The 21,086-nt window shown below is 45.9% G+C and overlaps 1 protein-coding gene across 14 annotated transcripts in view; it reads right to left on the bottom strand.

The window, feature by feature from the left end:
• Positions 1-21,086, bottom strand: part of PPFIBP2 (PPFIA binding protein 2) — a 145,011-nt gene that overhangs the window by 64,507 nt on the left and 59,418 nt on the right. The window contains exon 1 of one of the 14 annotated variants that reach the window (XM_063710635.1): positions 14,122-14,748. The exons of 8 other annotated variants lie outside the window; for them this stretch is intronic. In XM_063710635.1, the coding sequence (XP_063566705.1) occupies positions 14,122-14,169 (48 nt within the window). In that variant the 5' untranslated portion in view covers positions 14,170-14,748. Of the gene's footprint in view, positions 1-14,121; positions 14,749-21,086 lie in introns of those variants that run through there. 5 more of the 14 variants (XM_055355331.2, XM_055355328.2, XM_031007647.3 and 2 more) reach the window with 5 other exon arrangements.

Below are 21,086 nucleotides of genomic sequence, written 5' to 3'. Positions count from 1 at the left end.
GGGGCCACTCCCCAGGCCAGCTGTGCCAGGCAGCACCTGCTGCCACACCACTGTCTTCTGCTCCAGCCCCTCTGGAGCCTATGTCTTGTTCATTGTTATGGAAGCTCTTTCATGCCACAGACAAAGAACCTTAACAATCACAACTGACTTCTTTGTTAATGGCAGTTTATTGTTGTTAAATTAATATTCCAGTTCTCACATGATCAAATTCTCTGACTAGAATCCAAGAATATATTATAATCTATATTTTCTCAGAACCAGAGAAGAGGTAGGAGAATAATTCTTAATAGCAGGTCTACTTCTTCTCTGTCAAAGAACTCATATGATGGTGATTTCCAGTGGACAGAGAATTAAAAAGGACCCAGGTGTCCAAGTGAAGCTCTGCAGGTAGAACCCCAGTGCCAAAGTCCACATGGACATGGAGCCACCTAGCACTGGCAGCTGCCCATTCTCTGGCAGGAAATGAAGGAGAGAAGACCAAAGGCAAGACTTCTTCCACAGACTCCAGCAAGCCACTGTACCAACTATGCCTTATTCAAACGGTGTGCAGTATATTCTTCATGATAATAAAAGGTCTACCCATACAATCACCCAGAGAGGTAACTATTTTTACTAGTTGACAAAAAAAGAGTAAGAAAGTTGAAATCATAAATTCAGTTAATAAAATGTATGACCTAGATTCTATAACACATGCTAGAAGGGGGATCAAAAATCTAGATCCACGCTAGCAGCCAGTAAAAAAAGAGAGGCACAATCAGTTAACAAGATCTGCAGATCAGTATGGTAAAATCAAATCAATTGCCTAGGAGAAGCATACTTACTCCAGAGCAAGGGAGAAACTTCACGTTTTCATAGACAGATTTTGTGTGATGGGATCAGCAATATCCATGACACCCTTATAGTAAACAGAGCCCAGTAGAACTCATTGCTTTTGTGTGATGTTCTCAGAATAGTTCAGAGGCTAGTGGGCAATATGGGCCAAAGGTGAAAGCAATTCCATGGAGACTAATATAATACAGTCCAGGCACAGTGCTGTAAATACACAGCAAGCACCTTGTGCTCAACATGTGCCAGGCACTGTTCAGAGCACTTTGACATAATGTTTGAGTTTCCTACAAAATGTTTCTATTGAGTAATTAAAATATATTTGAAAATCTAGAAGCACTGTTAGAGGACCTAGAACAGTGGTTCCTCATATTTGTCCCTCCTATAACAGATTCGAGGAGCCAGCTCCTTTCCTAGCAGGCATACTGGTCCATACAGCAGTGGTGTGCATGGCAGACAGGTCCCTCCCCCACCCCAATCACTGTTCTAGAGGAACAGTGCCTCTTCCTCTTCTACAGGTCCTTCAAAATCACCGTTCTCCAGCAAGCTTTTTAAAGGTAAACAGCAGTGAAAGATAATGTTCCAGATGGAAACCCACAGTATCCTATCCTTTGCTTTTGATGAAGTCAGAGCCATGTGTTTTCATGATCTATATAGGACTAGGATGTTAAAAAAAACTGCGTTCTTCAGAAGGGCATAGGCCAGGATCAAATGCCACCTCTGCCTGGAAAAAAACTTGGAAAGCATCTGAGAACAGGGCCAAGAAGAGGATTGTCTTGCTGAATGCTAATACTCATCAGCCTAAGGTAAGGATTTGCCTTTGGGTGAATCTGTATATTCTGTATTCTTATAACCTGGCAACAGGTTCAATCACGTTCTGGTATCATTCTTGCATTATAAAATGACTACATCATCAAGGCATAATAAGCTTTGTGGTTATCAAAATGTGATTCCAATTTATTGAGGAATATATTTTAAAAGACTGAGTTAGAACACATCTCTGTTTTGCTCTACTTTAAAGACAGCTTGCTTGGTCAACAAGTATACCTGCTTCTTTAATAGCGGAATTGCAAATAGAAGGCTTGGATGGATAGTGGGTCCCTGCATGATTCCAGGTTTGAGGTGTCTCTGAAAAGTCTTGTCCATGTTCCTGATTAGGTAAGTCAGTGATAGAGCAGTTGCCCAGCTCTCCACGCATGAAGTCAGGTTGCAAGAACCATGCCCACATTTCACAGAGAAGAAAGTCCAATCAAATTCTGAAGGATGCTACTTGCTAATTTTCTGGGTTTTTTTTTTTGGGGGGGGGTTGTTCTTTTTGAGACAGAGTCTTGTTCTGTCACCAGGCTGGAGTGCAGTGGTGCCATCTAGGCTCACTGCAACCTCTGCCTCCTGGGTTCAAGCGATCCTCCTGCCTCAGCCTCTTGAGTAGCTGGGTCTACAGGCATGCACCACCATGCCCAGCTAATTTTTTGTATTTTTGGTAGAGATGGGGTTTCACCATGTTGGCCAGGATGGTCTCAATCTCTTGACCTTGTGATCTGCCCACCTTGGCCTCCCAAAGTGCTGGGATTATAGGCATGAGCCACCGTGCCTGGCCTACATGCTAATTTTCTATTGTTCCCCACTGTGGGATGGCAAGTGACTATAAAGGAGAGTATCATCCACCCCCGTTATACTTGTTAAGGATGCTCAATCCACAGATGAATATAAGAAAGAGCTAATTTTTACTCAACCAATGAGATTAGCCACTAGGCTAGACCTGCCAACGGTAAGCTGTGTTACATATATTTGATCAGACTTCCTCCCCCTCTGTTCTGATGGTTATTGCTACAAATGTGACAGGGAAAAGTCAATCTTCTCATTCAAGTTTTCAGACCATTCATTCAAATGGTCAGAGCTGTTTCTGATACTGTAAAATTCAGGTTAGTTACCTAAAACTATAGTGAGAACCATGTGATCTGTGTGCCCTGTGGAGAACTGTTAACTCCAGACATTTCCATATCCTCTTAAATTTTGACTAAAGAATGCCACAGTGAAACATACTACCTCTCCTATATCATGGAACTGAATCAAGACAAGGGCTTCTCGAATGGATATTTTTAAGAACTCAGCACCTTTAGTCAAGATCATTGAAGCCAAACCACCTTTGTGTCTGTCAAGTGTTGCTCTCAAGAGGCTGAAAAAAGTCTTGGACACAAGGAATTCATCCTCTAAAATTCAGACCTCGTGGAGGCAAATATAAAACACAGCACAGAGTTGTCATATCAAGGTCTTCCCTAGGCCTTGGGAGTAATATTCCAGAGTGTCTTCAGAAACAGTGACAACACACCTCCTTGATTCTTAGAGGTTATCCTAGGGTCTGTTTCTGTAAGACCCAAACTGCTACCACTGCCATGGCTGGGCAAGCCTAATGTGCAGCTTGAGAAATTAACAGCCTAAGGTGTGGGTATTTTCTAAGCCATCCCTAACTGAGAGGGGCCTCAGGAAAATGTATCAGCTGTGCAGGGTATTCTATGGTTGGGATCCTGGAGTTGATCATGATAGTCAATCAGCCTCAGCAGGGAGAGGACAGAGAGAGAACTGTGAGTAGCCAGGAGGGAGAGGACTGACTGACCAGCAAGATTCCAGCAGGGATAGTTAGTCCCCACATAAGGGGCAGTTTGGACCGTACAATGATACTAGCCTAACCTAAACCAGGTCCTGTCCCTACCTCTCCCATCCCTCCCCATGGTCACTGAGTAAGAAATTTACTCTTGATAAGTTCCTCATGCACAGAGAGCTGATTGCTGGCATACTCAAAGAAATCAAGATTTCTGCACCTTGGAGAACATTGCATTTTAGGGATGAGATTTTTCAGGGGATATGTAAGGTCCAAAAAAGAAACTTCACCATGAATTGTGGCGAACCCTAGATCAGCCAATTGTTCCCCTTGTTTTCTTGCTAAGGAAAAGAAACAAAGAAGACTTGTATCAGTCTTGGCAGAGAATTCAGCACCCTGCTTTAATGGAATCTATTGTTTGTGTAGACTAGGCTGAGATCATCGCCTTTACTATAATTATGTGGTATAAATGAGGGCTGCCATCTTCGTAGAAAGATCCTCATCTCCCTGCCACTTGATCCAGGCTTGACTTGTTGAAATCCTTCCTCTGAATTTTTAAACTTGGGAACAGAGCATGGTAGTGGTGGTGCCACAGTTCTGAGGTTGTCAGTGGCCATGTCCTGCTCGACGTGGAAAAAGCTGGTTTGCAGCAAGAGACAGCTATGAACCCAGTATGCACAGAAAAGCAAACAAAAGCCAAGAAAAAGACTGGAGGCATTCTCATCCCTGGTGCACGCTGCCTAAAGGCAGAGATATATTCCAGCCCTTCCTGTTGGTTCCCTCTTGGCCTAGTTCAAACTGAGTTTCTGTTATTTGCAACCAAAAGTTCTGGTTAATACATTTGTCTCAAAAGGTGATCAACTGACTAAAACTTACTCCTTTGGAAACAGACTTGTAGGAAAGAATTCCTGCTATTTGGATATAGTTCTGAATTGCAAAGGAATTCTGCCACTATTGCTTGATTTGCTTAAACTGGCAATTTTTAAGACAGGGCTGTCAGTCCTAAGCCAACTACAGTTCAAACCAGGATTATCATCAGGGGCTAATTGAGATCTACTTTGTGGCACAGGGAGTGTCTGTGTGGGATGTACTAGGATAAAAAGGGCACTCAGCGTCCTTTGTGTGTGGAATAGATGGCTTTCTATCCACTACCTGTTTGCTTCCATTCTTATTTCCCATGTAGAGCAAAAAGGTTAAGACAGGGAATGAATACAAGATGCAACAGGCCCATGGGCATCAACCGGGGTTGGTGGAGGTGGGGAGCAGGATGTGGGATATGAAAAAGTAAGTTCAAACAAAACAAGAAATAAACAGGAGCTAAAGTCTAAAAGATAAATCAGAAAATGAATAAATGAAGGGTAAATAACAGAAATATATCTAACAACTGTTTAAGAAGTTATGTCGAAAGAATTACATGTCAGACACAGCTGTACAAATGCCAGGTCTGGGCGCTGGGAGGCTGAGAGCTCTGGGTTCCCTGTTCCCCTCATTTGGCCCAGCTGAACTTCAAGTCAGGGGATCCCTGGGGACTTTCTTGTGGTGCTTCCATATTCACTTACAGAATTCCTATTGCATCCTCCTCCCCAAGGGACCACCTTCTCTGCAGAAAGAGGACAAACCAAGAATAATTAGGAGGCTGGGGCTGCACCTAACCATGTGTAATCTCAAGTAGGTTACCTCATCTCAGGCTTTCCATCCTTTCAATAGAAAAAATCATGCTTCACGGAGCAACAGAAAGGGTCAAGTTAGGTCAGCATACCTGAAAACGTGTGGCACTAAAACTACAGAGTGCTCTTTATACTAGGGTGCTCTAAAAATTCCTGTGTGATATAAACAGTTTTTGAATAATCATAGGAATATGGAAATGATTTTTAAATTATAATTTAACAAATGAATTTAGCTAACTTATAAATGATTTAGCTTTGTTTAATCTAAAAGACCAACGTTCAGTTAGAAGCATCAGTTAGAAGGCATCATTTAATGCCTTCTACAAAAAGTTTTAATTAATTCACTCTTTTTGTGTAAGAGAACAACAGGGGCAATATTTCTGATCAGGACGCCTAAGAAATATCTATAAAGATCTGTACAAACAACCCAAGGGAACAATAACCAAAATACTTTCAGGCTTGAAATGAAAAAACAAAACAAAAAGAAAGCCTCTGTGACAGTGACAACGCAGAACCCACCATTAGCTAATAGCCCTGGGATCATGTCTTTGGGCCACATTGCCAAAGATGAGTTCACTTCTCCACTATCCCTGAACAAGTGCTCACATTTTTGAGTCATATATTCATGGCCACATTTTTTTCTTTCGTACAAGTGTTCTATTGTGTACTCTAAGTATTATGTGCTACATACCTGTTTATAATAAGTACACTGGGAATTTTTATAGCTAGTAATAACTAATCATAAACACTTGGGTTTTTATTTCTGTTCCAATCTAGAGGTTAGTTCAAATTTGAGTTAAACATGAACTTTTCAGCCAAGTTAACCCCCAGCGGCCTCCTCAAAGACATCACCCTCTGACTGCAGTGGCTGTTCAGATCTATGACAATGCTCTCTCCTGGCCTAGCCCTTCCACTGTAGCTTGGCCAAGGGATAGCCATGTTAGTCTCTCCTTGGAGCTCTAGAGGGGGGAGTGCTTGATGTCATGGCTGGGGTCCTGCAGATTTGTGGGCAGCATGACTGCTTTATGGCCTGGCTGGCATTTGCAAGGAGAACATACCCTTCACATGTGCTCTGGTACACCTCAGGGATGCTGGATGAGGGCAGTTTTGTAGCACTCCCCAACTGGCATGACCCAGGAGACTTTCTGCTGGCACTGTACTTCACTGAACTAGGGGAAGGAGTTGGTTCCAGAGTAGTCAAATGGGGCAAGGGCAAGATCACAACAGGGGTGTCATTGGTATACAAGTAAGGAGTGTGGGAAAACCTAAAACAGTCGGCTCCCCAGTGTGACAGCTCTAGCCATCATGTTGGTTTTTGAAGCCAACAGTTGCTTCTCAGAGCTCTTGCCTTGGGATCCTCAAAATGCATCTGCCTTCCTTTTTTTGATATCAATAGTTGTCATCTTGGCCAGGTAAAGAGTTACATTTCCTTCAGTGCTTCTAATAAGCTATAAATTCCAGTGCCTTCAGGATCTTGGCCACAGTACATACACTGTCCCAACTGGTCAGAGCATGTTAAATTATATGATGGCTCTTTGCCTGTAAATACGCTGAGATTTTGAACACAGCACGTTGGGTAAGCCTTGTCCTGGATAAGCCTTAAAATGGTTCTTGGATAAGCCTTAAAATGGTTCTTCCTTATTTAGCCATTTAGATGACATGTATTTTTAGCTGAATAAGAAAACAAAAGAAAATGTGTAGTGTTTCCAGGCTGCCTAGTCAAGAGGATCTTATCAAAATCCAGAAAACTAGTTACAAGTGAACCATAGCTGCCAGGCACAGGGCATCAGGGGAGATATCAAAGTTACTAAGGCTATATCTTAAGCTCAGAAGCACCACTCACATGCAACCCCTTTTAGAAACTTAGAAGACATAGAGCTTAAAAGTAAGGGGACCAAAATAAATAAATAAACAAAAATGATTGGATCACAAAAGCTACAGTCAATTCCTGTTACAGGACTCTGGTTACCCAACACCAAGGGAACCCAGTAGTAGGAGTGTAGGCAGGTGCTTATAAAAAAGAAAACTTCCCCTAGATTTTTTTATTAAGGAGTTTTAGGGCTTTCTGGCACTTATTATAAACCTGACTATTCCCAGGACCAGTTCTGCTTTTTCTAGGTGAAGAACGGTCAAGCCAATCTACCATCTTTGTCACAGTGTTAAAGAAATTTCTTCCAAATGCAATGTGAATAGAGTGCAGTCAGATCCTCGGCTACCAGGAGTCCAACAAGAGAAAGCCTATCCTGACCTTGACCCTTATTCCCTCCTCCCCTCAATTATATATAAGGGGAGGTTAAGTATTGCTGATGAGGCTATCATCCAATGATCTAAATGTCCTCTTTTAAGGAAGAACAAAGCAGAGTTCATAAACAGCAAATAAATAGCTTCTTGGTTGACCAATGTTCACGTCATCACACGCCATGAATGTATTTATTAAATGACTTGAAGAATCCTGAGCACCCACTAGGTGCCACTTTCTGTGCTAAACAATGAGTTAGTCCCTGCCCTTAAAAAGCTCTGTAGTATTACAGGGAATAAGGACAGAAGGAAAAAAGAAATCAACCTTTGCAGCAGGACGTAGTAAGTACTATCATAAAGAGTTGTATGCACATGAATGGCAGGGGCATAGAGGAGAGACAAAAACATTTCACCTTCAAAAGAGAGAAGAGGCTTTACAGTGGAGGCACCATTTGAATGATTGAATCTGAAGGCTTTAAAGGAATACCCCTAGGAGAATGTGAGAACAGCAGCTTTGGAAAAAGCCTTCCCAATACAGACATGCTACCCATGAAGCTATGACAATCACTACCCTTCAGATATTCTGGTCTTCCAGAACTAACATAGCAAACACAGGACACCCTGAAGATAAACTGGCCATCAGCTCTCCAACCAAGGGGCTGGGATGAAGCTCCTAACTGATCTTCCTGGGGAGCTAGATTTGTAGAGAAACACATTTACCAAGATTTTTTTTTTTCCCCAAAATTATAACCTTGGCTGAGCTTGGTCACTGCTAAATTCTCTTTATCTGGTAGCTGGACACATAAAAAGCTTACAGCACTGGGCTGCAGAAATAGCATTTGTATGTGTGCTGGTATCCTGTAATGAGAGGATGTGAAAGCCAGGAGGAGAGTAAAAAGAGAAGACTCTTTGAAGACTGTCCTCACCTTGCCAACTCCAATAGATGCACTGAGTCATTATTACTGAAAACACCTTCAGAGACAGTGCAGCAGGACTGGGTGCTACAGTTAGGGTGGACTGGGCGCTGTGGCTGTCTTAGCTCCCCTGGAGGCTTTAGAGCCTGATGTCTCTTCGGCATGAAAGATCCCAAGTTTGAGAACACAGAATTAGGCAAGAGCCAAAGTAAGGAGCTGCTCCTTGGGTCACAAGAATGCCATTAATCCTACAAGATTTCCAAATGGAAATGAATACAAAGGAAAATGTATGGGGAAGATTGCCTGGGAACTAGAGGCAGCAAAAATAACATTACAGAAGGAATTTAAAAGATGACTATAGGAACAAAGCTAGTGCTCACTGGCTTCAGGAGTGACCAGGAGGGAGTAGAGATGAACGAGCAGGCTAACAACTCACCAAGAATCTTAATAGTGAAAGGAAGGTAAGTTATAAGGCAGCATGAAGAGACAAGCACAGGGTCAAAGATAGTTTTGATTTGTTTTTTCCCTGAGAATTGAGGAGAAGCATTTTCCACCAACGGCAAGGGACAGATAGGCAGGGAAGAGCTGAGAGAAGAAACAATCAGAGCAACAAGAGGAGCTGGAACAGGATTGGGTCAAGGACAGGATACTGGGATAGCCTTGGCTGAGAGAAGGGACTCCTGGCCCATGAAACAGGATGCTGAAACACAGTTACATTTTGCGGTGAAAGGGAGGGAGGGTGAAGAGACTCATCTCAGTTTGGCTGTTTTTTATTTTTTTCCTACGACACTGGTAGTGACATCAGTTGAAAGGGGAGTATAAGGTTGAAGACTAACGGAAAAGTGTCAAAGAGCTGCTATGGAGGATGGGACAGAGAAAAGCAGGGATGAGTCAAAGGATCCCTAAGTGCTGCTGCCAGTCCACAAAACCAACAATGGCTGTGCTGCTCTGCAGTGCCCACAAGTTGTTCAGCAAATGACCCTGGTGTGATGCCACTTTGTTAAATCCCACCGGGTAAAAGAGGCCTCTCTTCAAGGAGCTGGCAGGAGTTACAGGTGCTGGATGTCCGAGATGGCAGAATTCTAGCTTCTAAATTATACCAGGAAACATAATGTACAGGCATCTTGGGTGTGTTGGCCAGAAATAGGAGGTATCATAGGAAATTGAGGAAGCTAGTGCCCTTGGGTGACCATATCCACTGTTGCCTTTCCCATAGGATTGAAAAACCTCTCTTTTCAGAATCAAGGTTGGGTACCTGGCTCCCAAGTAACCAGAGGTCGTCAGTTCTGATCGATGTCATCCTCCCCGTAACTCTAACACTTATAAAGTGCTTCCTAAGCACTTAACATACATTGAATTGGCTGGGCACGGTAGCTCACGCCTGTAATCCCAGCACTTTGTGAGGCTGAGGCGGGCGCATCATCTGAGATCAGGAGTTCGAGACCAGACTGGCTAACATGGCAAAACCCCATCTCTACTAAAAATACAAAAAACTAGCTGGGCGTGGTGGTGTATGCCTGTAATCCCAGCTACTCGGGAGGCTGAGGCAGGAGAATCGCTTGAACCTAGGAGAAGGAGGTTGCAGTGAGCCAAGATTGTGCCACTGCACTCCAGCCTGGGCGACAGAGCTAGACTCTGTCTCAAAAAAAAAAAAAAAAAAAATCTATCTATCTATCTATCTATCTATCTATCTAATCTATAGAATTGTTTATCCATATATATAGTCAAGGAAATTGAATTCTAGGAAGGTTAAATAAATTGCCCAAGTCTACACAGAGGTGAGATATGAGCCCAAGGAATCTAGATCCAGGATCCATGCTCTTAACTAGTAGGAACAGCCTTCACAGAAGCTGCTGCCTATTTCTGTAACTTTCACTGCAGCCCAACATGAATGCAAGGCAAGTCAGTGTCTGGAGTGAGGAGACCTCCGTGTCTGCCTTTGCAGCTCTTCTGGCCCAAGTGGCCAGGCTACTAGATCAACCATTTGAGCACCAGATGACACAGAATAAAGTCTCACATTAGCAGCTTGAGTTCATTCCACTTTTTACTGCAGAACCTGAGCCAACTGCATGGGGGACCTGTAGTGATTCCATTTTCTTTGTGACCTAGAGTTGGAATTTGCTTAAGCACTGAGAGTGCTGGAAGCCAGGAAGCAGTGTGAAGATGCTGACAGTCTGGGATTTCTGTTCCTGGGAAAATGAACCCTTGCTGAAAGAGCAGTGGGTGGGTCCCACAGACCCTGCTCGGAGCTATTTTTAGCGGTGTGTTCATGGTTGTGTGGGTTGGATCCACTGGACTCAATGTAGAACAGGTGTGAGCTGTTTGTGACTGAGTCCCTCTGGATACTTGTGGCAAGAGACTACCTTATCCCTAGGCTTTGTCTGTTAGGAGAATGAACTAGAGCATCAGCCCTGATCAGCCTTCACTCAGCAACCACAGCCAAGCTGGCCAGATCCAGCAGCCAATGAGGCCTCTGGTCACCTATGGTGGCCCAGGTTGCAGCTGCCTCTTCTAGGTCTTCAATATGCTTGGTTTGAGACCTTGATCTGGAGTGTGGGAAGGGTCATAAAGCTGAAGCACTGAATGGCCTGAGAGGCAATTCTAGGAGAGAACCTGGTTCCATCTGTTCCTCTTTCAACTTCTCCCTTCCTGATAATCACCAATAGCAGTTAATAGCAAACATGTTATTGAGTATTTCCTACATGCATGATACTGCACTAATCGTACTATCTTACTGAGTCCTCATAAAGCCTGTATGTGGTAGGTACTATTATCTCCCTTATTTTATAGTTAAAGAAATCCAGACTTTTGAGATGATTTACCTTGGATCACACAGCTGGTAAACGTGGCATGCCAGGATTCTAATTCAGGCCTCACTCCAGACTCCATGTTCTTAACTATAATATTAATAGTATATACTATCCCATCCCACAAAGGCCCTGGAGCAAGGTTTCTTTTCTGAGCAAATATTTCCCCTCCAGCTCCATGCCTCTCTGAACATAAGTATCTCCCCTTTGCCCTGAGACACTACCACCTTGGACTGCTCAAAGGGCAAGGGCTCCTGCTCTGGCACCAGGAACCTCTTCTTCCAGAATCTATGCCCTCTGTAAAGGAGAATGAAGACGATAGTGTTTCTACCTTCAAAAACATGAGTTCAGAGAAACCAGCTCTCCACACCACCTCAGCTGAAGCACAGGAGAAAGGGTGGGTGAGCCATGCAGATGGGAAGTGCTGCAGACCTGGGCTACAGGAGGTGGGGAGGGAGGGCCAGCAAAGGTTTCCTTGGAAAAGACAGCCTGGATGGAGTCAGTTGAAGTGGATGAGAGTTAGAGAGGAGGTGGTCATCTGTGGTAAAAGCTCAGAAAAGGGAAGAAATACACTTGGGAGCTCATCAGGGTAGATATAAAAGATAAAACTAAAAAGGTAAGTTGACGTTGGGCTGCTAATGGTCTCAAAGGCCAAGCAAGCCGAAGGGCCTGATTTTTCTTCCAGATTAAGGGTGAGTCCAGGGGGGCTCATCACTGGGGTCATAGGACGAAAGGGAATTTGTTTTTTTCGTTTTTTTTTTAAGAAGATTTTAAAAATCTGGCAGTAGTGTTTAGGGTAGAGAATACGGAAAATACTCTTATCACACTGCCAATGACATGTCTAAACTTTGAGTTTTGCTTTTGTAAAATGCTCTTTAGAATTCTAAAAGTAGAAGAAAAATATCTGTTTTACTATGAGTCATCCTGGGGGGTTCTAAAGTCTCCTTGCTTAAAGTTTGCCTGAGCAAACTTCCAACTGTCCACAGGAGCCAGAATACCCTGGGTCTTGGGACAAGAAGGGCCTTCTTACATCGCATGACATGCAAAATTAGTTCCTCCACACACATAACTTCTCCTGTAGCAGGCAGAGTTACAGTATCTGCCCCATGGGCTGGGACAAGGCTCTGACAATCCTAGGCACATGTTGGCTGAAAGGATTTCTTGCTTAAAAGCTTCATTTGGGATACAGGGAAAGAAGGACCAAGTGATGGACAGTGCATTTCTTACATATTTCCTTCCAGTATCTCCCCAGTGGGGCTTCAAAAAAAACTTAAGATGATGCAAACCTTTGCCAAAACGTCTGGTCATCTCAGCATGCTTTCTGGTGACTGTGATGCCCTAGGGGCTGGGCACAGACAGGATTTCTGCTGGGTTCTAAAGCAATAATTTTATACATATTTGGCAGAGAAAATGAATAAAGAGAACTAGACTGGGAGATAGAGAACAGGGTTCAAGACCAGGCTGCACCACTAATAGCTATGACACTAATACCATGAGGTTCTTAGCCCCTCTTGGGCTTTGTTAAATGAGGGGTTTGTACTATCCCATCCCTCCAAGCCCTCCAGCCCTATAATTGTGTTCAGTTGCCTCACTTTTCCCAACATAGCTTACCATATACCACATCACAGCTAGAGTAATTTTCTTAAAATACAAACTAGACCCCCCCTCCAATGTATCCCATGTCACTTCCCTGCTACAAATCCCCCAGCACACAAACCATGTTGCCCAAAAGCCTTACTGTGGCCTTCACTGTCCTGCGTGATCCCAGCCTCTGCCCGCCTCTGTCTGCCATCACTGTGCTCAGCCACATGGGCTGTCTCTCAATCTGGACAATTAGCAGACTCCATCTTGCTTTAGGACCTTTGTATACATCATCCCCTATGCCCCATTTGCCTGGAATGTTCTTCACCCCATTCTTCACCTGACTCATTCTTACTGCTCTTTCAGTTTTCAGCGAAGTATAATTTCCTCAAACTCCCTGACTGCCCCAACCCCCTTCTCCATCAAAACAGCAGTCCCGTGTCTTCTGTTCTTCCTCCAGACACACTTATTGTTTGTAATCTGAGGTTTATTTCCTGGGACTGTTTCACCTACATCTCCAGTATTAGGTAGAAGATCCACAAGAGGCTGGTTCTATTTTGCTCACTACTATACACCCAGTACCCAAACTCAGTACAGATTTGCTGAATGAGTGCTGCTGCACTCACACAAAAGCCAGCCAGCTCAGTGTCCGGGAGTCGGGGTCCGGGCATCTGCATGCCCCTTCCAAGCTGGACACTTCCTGGTTCTTCTGTCCTTCTGCAGTTACAATGTCAAATCTCTAACCTGTCAGCTGCTTTTGCCCTTCCTGCCTCTGAAAAACACTCAGCCTAAAATCCCTTCGTGTGAAAATAAATTCATACCTATCTTAGCCAATTTAAAGGCAGCCACAAAAGAGGAAACAGCCTGAATTCTAGGAGTATGATGCTACTCCAGCCCCCAACGTCCATTCATTCCTTGCTCATACCACACACTCAGGTTTATCCTCTAAAGAAAGGGCATGAACAACTTGCAACATAAACCCTCAGCTTCAGAGCATTCAAAGAGAACTCCCTGAAAGCTTTCCTCCGGAAATGCAGAAGCTCATTCTGCTGACAGCAGATGTGTGCTCCACCGGATAACATCAGAGTGAGAACGAGTTAAACAACTTCCGAATCCAATGCATTTAAAAAGGCAGCAGCTTCCTCCCTGTGTCCTCAAACTGAAAAGCGGTGGGCACATTCTTCTGGTCACGGTGTTTGGAGCCTCTGACTGTTTAGGTGCCAAAGTTAAAATAACCAACTTTCCTCACTCCATTCTTGCCTTTCTGTACAGAGGCTCATTCACTAGAATGTCAGTGGAGAAACAAAGACAGCTGACTGTTTTCTCCCTGGTTCTATAATTAGATTCTCATGAAGAACTTGGCCACAGCAGGGCTTTGCTGGACAATACCTCCCCCTACCACACACACGCACACACACCCCAAAACACCCCAAAGCGTCTCCCCCTCACTTATCTCCACGGAGACCCAGACAAAGCAGCCAGTCACTTACCCTCTTCAGCCACGAGAAATGCTTGTAAACATCAATGTCCCCATCCATGCTGGGCACCCATGTCAGCAGTTAGATGCCTTGGTGGAAAAAGCCCTTTTCCTGGCTGGAGACCAGTTCTCTCCTCTTCCTTGCCTCTGCCCCCTCCCCACTCAAGAACTCCAAGCTGTGTTCAAATTTCCCTACTTCCCTGGCCTGCGTCCTTCAGCCTCTCCCTAGACAGTTTCAGACACACAGCGACACAGAGCAGACCGTGCTGCTTCAGTGTCCTCCCCGACCACCCCCCCCCCCCACACACACACACACACACACGCACACGCACATACACGCACACACACGCACCAGGACTGGGATTCAGAGCCCTGCGGAGAAATCAAATGTCACACAAAGGTAGAGAAAAAAGAAAGAAGACTTGGACAGAAGTTGTAAACATGACACACACGCACACACACACGGGACCATTCTCAGTGATAATACCGGAGCCTGCCAGAGGGAAACAGTCCTGAAGAAAATTCCTTGTCTGGCTTCCCCCTTCTGGAGTGGCTGGAACTCATTACTGAGAGCCCCGATTTCCTGTCTCTGCTTCACTCTGCATTTACCCAGGGCTCCCAGCTGCTCTCAGTTTATTTGGGACTGGGGAGAAGACTAAAAATAAGTGCTGCTCTTGGAGGAGCTCACTGGTTCCCACACACAGCCTGACCCCCGCCCTGAAGCCCACGCCCACCCATTTTCCAGGCGAGTGACGATGGGCTGTGCCCCGAGGAAAGCCTGTTGTTTCCAAAAAAAAGCAGCTCCAGTCTGGGTTCTTGGTCCTGCTGAGCGACAGGCCCAGCACAGAGCGTTTGCTGTCCTTGGCGCTGGTGGTACCATCCATTAGAGACCAACTGCCGCAAACTCAGGGGAGTCTGGCCCTGGACTGTTGGCCACCAGCCAGAGCACCCTGGGGGCCACATTCTGAACAGGGGCCAGGGCTGGAGGGTCCTGCCTCTCTGGCTGTCCCCCACTCTGGGCTACCTGCTTTACAAACCAAGGAGGTGGAAAGGTTGAGGCTGCTTCACGTGCATTTCCATGAGACTCAGGGAGCAGTGCTGGGTAGACAGGGGCCTTGGAAAGGCTGGCGGAGACCTGGAGCTGCAGCTGTTTTCCTCCTTTCAGGGCAGGTCACATGCAGGCTCTCCAGGTGGCCCCTCCGGCACTCCCTAGATGCCACCCCCCACCTCCTCCTATTCCCATCTCCTTTGAGAGCTCCCCACTAAAAACAGCTTTTCTCCCTTCCCCAGCCCTTAATGTGTGGCCTTTGGCTATGGCTGATTATCAAAGTGGCCTTTGATGTGGGTGCGGTGGGAACTGTGGTTACACGCAAGGCCCCGAGCTCTGCTGTGGCAAAGGACTTGCAGATGCACAGCTTGTGACTGCCTGGGCCTTCCCAGTTCCCTTGGGGGTCACCTCCGGGGTTTCCTGGAACTCCCAGTCTGAAGAGCAGTCCTTCATGCCCCTCATGCCGCATGCCCCTCAGCATGGCTTCAATGTCCACCAGGGCCAGAAGCAGGGCCCAAAAGGGCAGAAACAATGCCTGGCAGCACAGTCCCCAGCAGGCTGGGCCAGCCCACAGAGATCACAGAGGTGGCAAGGAGGAGAGCTCTAGCCAGCAGCTGGCATAAGGGGAGGAGAAAATTCCTGGAGACACACCCAGACAGAGACCAGAAAGGAAAAGCAGGCTTTGCTGCCCATGCGCTGAGCTCTAGCCCCTTGCTCCTCACCTCTGGCCCTGCTCCACAGCACAGTGTGATCCACCCAGCCCAGGTTCCCTGCCCATGCTATGGCAGGATGTTGCCAAGGAAGAACATCTCTAAAAGTACAGGGGTCAGTAGGTTGGTTTTTCTCTGTCTAAAAGCCTGAACAAGTCAAATGAAGAAATTCATCCAGTCAATACACATTTTCCCCGCATCCAAGGCAAATGAAAAACTTCATGCCCTGGGTTAAGAATTATCATATGGTATGCAATAAAGGTATATCTGGGACTCCAGGGAAGAGGAGGTAGACAAGCTGATTTGGGAGCTGGACAGGGAGAGGTGGCGCAAGGTTCCAGCCTCTACAGGATGGTGGAAAATTCTCCCCTCTCCTGGGAGGAGTGCAGTGCTCTTCCTTAGGTTCTGGTACAAGAGAGGAGAAAAGAGAAAAGAGAAAGGTGGCCAATGTGGCTGCTCTCATCAGCCTAGCTCACTCCCAGCTTACATAGAGCTGTGGCTCAGGTGTCCCTCTTCTATCCCTTCCTGAGCACCTAAATTCCCCTCTCTACTTCATCACTGACCTTGTCACACTGGACCACTCCTATTGCACCAGACTGTCAGAAGTGTGTCTGATTTCCAACTCACTTCTCCTACTTCCATGCCTACAATTCTTAGCACACAGTACGAATTTAAACATTTTTTGGATGAAAGAATAAGGCTCAAATGATAAGACTGGTAAAGTAAGACTAAAATTCTATGTGAAGGAGAGAGACTTGAAGGTCCGTTTCTCCAGGGTAAAGATGTTCAACACAAAGAGGAAAAGACGGGGCCCATTTCCTCTGTCAGCTCAACTCAATGTGTGATGAACAAAGGTGGGGGGTGCAGGGTAGGGGAGAGAAAGGGACAGAAAAGGGAGGAAGGGAGGGAAGAATCCAGATAAACTGCAGCTAAATTCTTGACATTTTTATGGCATTCTCAAGTAGCAAGCCTTATCTCAGCCTTGTTTTTCCTTAAACACCAAGTACATTTTACTTACATCGTAATTCAACTCAAAAATCACAAATTAACACCCCAAAAGACCTAGGAGCAGGTTGGCAGGAGGGAAAAGGGAAGGGCTGAGTGAAATGGGATGGATTCAGAAGCTAAGGCACCTCCTCGCTCACTCACCCCACCCCCAGGGGCAGCTGGGTCCCTGTCGTGGCTGGCCTGGCAAGGCAAACCCATGGCTGCACCACTGCCCTAGAAGTCCATCCTGTCCAGGGCACCTCACTTGATTTACAGATGGGATTCCAGGGATCAGATGAGCCCCTAAATACGTTCGTCAAATATATAGAAAGTACTACTATTTGTATTCATAAATCTTTATCTGAAAAAGAGTTGTCAGATTATCAGAACAGTCCATGACTCCCAAAAGGCTAGAAGGCCAGCTTTTAATTGGCCGAGGTAGTTACTCCCAAAGGTCTAGGCTCCCCTTGTTATTGGGAGCTCGGGGGCCTGGGCTTCCTGCTCCCATTATACTGCTCCTGTGAGGTGGTGTCTCAGACTCACTGGACCCCTCTCTGAAGACAGAAGTCCTCAGGAAGCACAAAGGGTACACAAATACGGGTCACTACAGGACCTAACAGTCCCGAAGGCCTTCCTGGAAGTACTTTGCTCATCTACAAACAGATTCATTACTGCCTGCAACATGCAGCAGCCAGCTGTGGGAAAAGGGCAGGAGACTTTGAGGCTGAGATTCTGGGAGTAAAAACACAGCTAAGAGGCCAGGGTGGTCAGGTTTGCCGGGGAAAGTCACTGTAGCTTGCTCCACCCCTGTCCTAGGGTCTAGAAGAGAACCCCAGGATTGCCACCTACCTGGCTGGAATTCCAAGTACTTGAGGGAATGGCTGAAAAAGGAGCTGAGGCCCCCTGAGGTGTTACTCCTGCTGCCTACCAGAAATCAGCAGCATCTTATCAGGCAGAACTGTAAACTGAGAGGAATCTCATGGTCACGTGCTGTTCCACTGACCTATCACCTACAGGCATCCTGGGCTCCGCTCAGCCCTGAGCCTTCACCTCTGGGCCATAGGTGGCAGCTGCCAGGACACTCCCTCATAAATCCTCATAAGTCAGATGTAAACTTGTGTCCTTCAACAGACATGGTGCACAGTTGGCCCGCTGAGAAGGGGAGGCGGGGGAAGGGAGTGAAGAGTGCTGTGGAGGAAGTCCTGGCCACTGCAGCTCAAGCCTCCACAGAACACAAGCATGGAGAATGCACCTCCAAAATAGATCAGTACAAAGGTCGGCAGACTTTTCCTGTAAAGGGCCAGATGGCAAATATTTGGGTTTGGTGGGCCATATAGTCTATCTCATACTCAACTCTCCTATTTGCAGTGCAAAAGCAGCCACAGCCAATACCTAAACCAGTGTGTGGCTGTGTACTAGTAAAACTTTATTTATGGACACCAAAATGTGAATTTTATATTATTTTCCCATCTCAAAACATTCTTGTGATTTTTCTTCAGTCTTGAAAAATGTAAAAATCATTCTTAGCTGATGAGTGTAAGAAATATGCAGTGGGCTAACTGTGGGCCATGGTTTGCTAATCCCTGGGTTAGGACAGTGCTTCCCCATCCAGAATGAACTGCCTGGACCTGAGGGGGTTCTAGTAAAAATGCAGATTCTGGTTCAGTAGACTGGGTATGGGGCCTGCTGTTGTGCACTGCTGACAAGCTCCCAGGTGATGCTCGTACTACTGGTCCCAGGACAACACTTGGAGGAGTAAGAAGTTAGGAAACCGCTTTCAAAAGTTCCTCAAGGCCAGGCATGGTGGCTCATGCCTGTATTCCCAGCACTTTCGGAGGCTGAGGTGGGCAGATCACCTGAGGTCAGGAGTTCGAGACCAGCCTCGTCAACCTGGTGAAACTCTGTCTCTACGAAAAATACAAAAATTAGCCGGGCGTGGTGGTGCACAACTGCAATCCCAGCTAATCGGGAGGCTGAGGCAGGAGAATTGCTTGAACCTGGGAGGTGGAGATTGCAGTGAGCCAATATCACACTACTGCACTCCAGCCTGGGCAATAAAACTCCGTCTCAAAAAACAAAACAAAACAAAACAAAGAAAACATTCTTCGAAACATAGATTACTAAACAAACTTGCCTAGAAGCATAAATTCCCTGGAGCCTGCCTGCCCACTAGCAGGTATCTGAAAGGGCAGAAGGCTCTTGGTAGTGTATCTCTGGCAGGGTTTTCTTTTGTGGGTGGAGGGTAAGTGGGTGTCTACATGCTCAGACCTCAAGTTATGCTAACCTGGCAACATTGTCCACCACGGCCCCTGGGCCTGAAGCAGGAAATTTAGTGGGGAAGGATTTATTTGCTCTTTCACCAGTGTTTGCACATTCTTGGTCATTTATAAACATTGGTTCTTAGAGGCTGAAATAGTCTCTTTAGGTCAGGTCTGAAAGGAGCCGGATTGCTAGAATTTAGTAGGGTAAATTTACTTTGGGGGGCAGGGATCAAGATTCAGGAAAATTAAAACTGCTAAATTTGCAGTGGCTGAAGGCCCCCAGTCTTGGCTGCTGTGTCAGGAAAAGGGCATTCAAAATCCCCCAGGGGACAGGAAGCTTCTCTAGGGCAGGGCATAACATAAACTGTGGGCTAGGAAATGCCTGCGGGAATGGAAAGGGCCAACCTATTAGCACCCCAGCAGAAGGCACTGCAGTCAAGAAGTCTGGAGAGGTCTCCCCACATCCACAGGGGAAGGTCAGGTCTATGCTCCCAGGACCAGCCCTGTCTCTTCTCCCCCACCCTAAACAGTGGAGCCCTCTCTTGACTGCCCTTTGTCCACTGTTTCTAAGGAAAATGGCAAAGAATTATCTTTGCCAGCTGACCCAGGTGCAGTTAAGTAGTTTCAATAACGAGAGGTGCTTATGTTATCTTTGTCTGAAAAAGAAAAATTAAAAGCTGTTTTCTCATATGAAGCCCATGCTGACCTCATTCTTTGGGATTTCACTTCCCAGCATTTGTCCCTGACTCCCACCTAGTGGCTTCTTCCAGCACTGCACAGGGACAAAGAACTACCACTGGTGCCACCTGAGCCCGGCCCAGGAGCCCCTTGGGAGCTGAGCACAGAAAGAAAGCATGGACACACCTACTCCTTTCTCATCTCTCACTCAAGTTCACACCTGTCACAGGGGAGGTAAGAAAACATGCTGGAAATCGGTTCACACAGGCTCTACTTTTTTTCTTGAAAAATAAGCACCAAATTTTCCCTCCTCTAAGATCCAGAGGAAAAGGTTTACCTACAAAACTCCTTCTGTAACTTTTCAAAATTGAAATGTTCAACACACACGTATCCTGACTATCTTTTGTTTTCCATTCTGGAGATACAAAAATGAATCCCATGGTAAAAAATTCAAGCTCACATTTTATAATTCATAAAACAGCTTTTTCTCTCCACTTTTTTTTTTTTTTTTTTTTTGCAACTCCTCTGGCTTTTCAATATGGTAAACAGATTTGCTTCTTGGACAGAATGAAAGATTGCAAGCTGAATCTGGCAGGAATGTATGGGCTTTGTTTGAGGAGCTGGGAGCTGAAGAAGCCACCATCTGTGACAAGGTGGTTTGGAGCTGAGAAGGGGGGGTGGCTGTGCTCCCCAGCCTGGGTCTGGGTTTCTTTGTTTCTTGGGAAACTAGTTAAAAAGGTAACTGAGGGCACCTGAACTGACTGCTGGGCTATCAGAGGTGAGCACTTATCCCAGCTGGGGCCAGCAGAGGCTGCTCATTCAGGAGAGCAACTCTTCAGGTTTTTCAATATGGTAAACGGATTTGCCTCTCCACTGTTGAGATGTGGGCCTCCATCAAGCTCTAACATAAGGGCAGCTGTAAACTGAGAGGTTCCTAACCTGTCTCCACACTTTGGAACCCAAGAGGTCAAGACTGAGGGAGGCAAAGGCTGGTGCTTACAAAGAGACCACTCCATATAGCCCCCAGAACAAACTGCAGAATTAGAATGCTTGGCCAGATCTTGCAGACACTTTCAAACTCAGCTGTCATTTCCAGTAGGGAAACTGAGTCCCACAGAAGTGAAGAAGAGGCTCATGAGTGGTAGAGCCAGGGTAGAACCCTGGCCTTTTAACTCCTTCCTACCTTCCATACTCCCTCACCCTGGTTCAATCTGCTTTCACCTGCTCAAGCACACTGACCAGGACTCTTGAGACCTTGCAAAGAAAAGCCTGGGTTCCTGTTGGATGGCCAAGC

This window comes from Gorilla gorilla, chromosome 9 (genome assembly GCF_029281585.2).
Source record: "Gorilla gorilla gorilla isolate KB3781 chromosome 9, NHGRI_mGorGor1-v2.1_pri, whole genome shotgun sequence".
Taxonomy (NCBI): domain Eukaryota; kingdom Metazoa; phylum Chordata; class Mammalia; order Primates; family Hominidae; genus Gorilla; species Gorilla gorilla.
The sequence above is the reverse complement of the archived record's forward strand: the minus strand, read 5'-3'. Positions and strand labels throughout refer to the sequence as shown.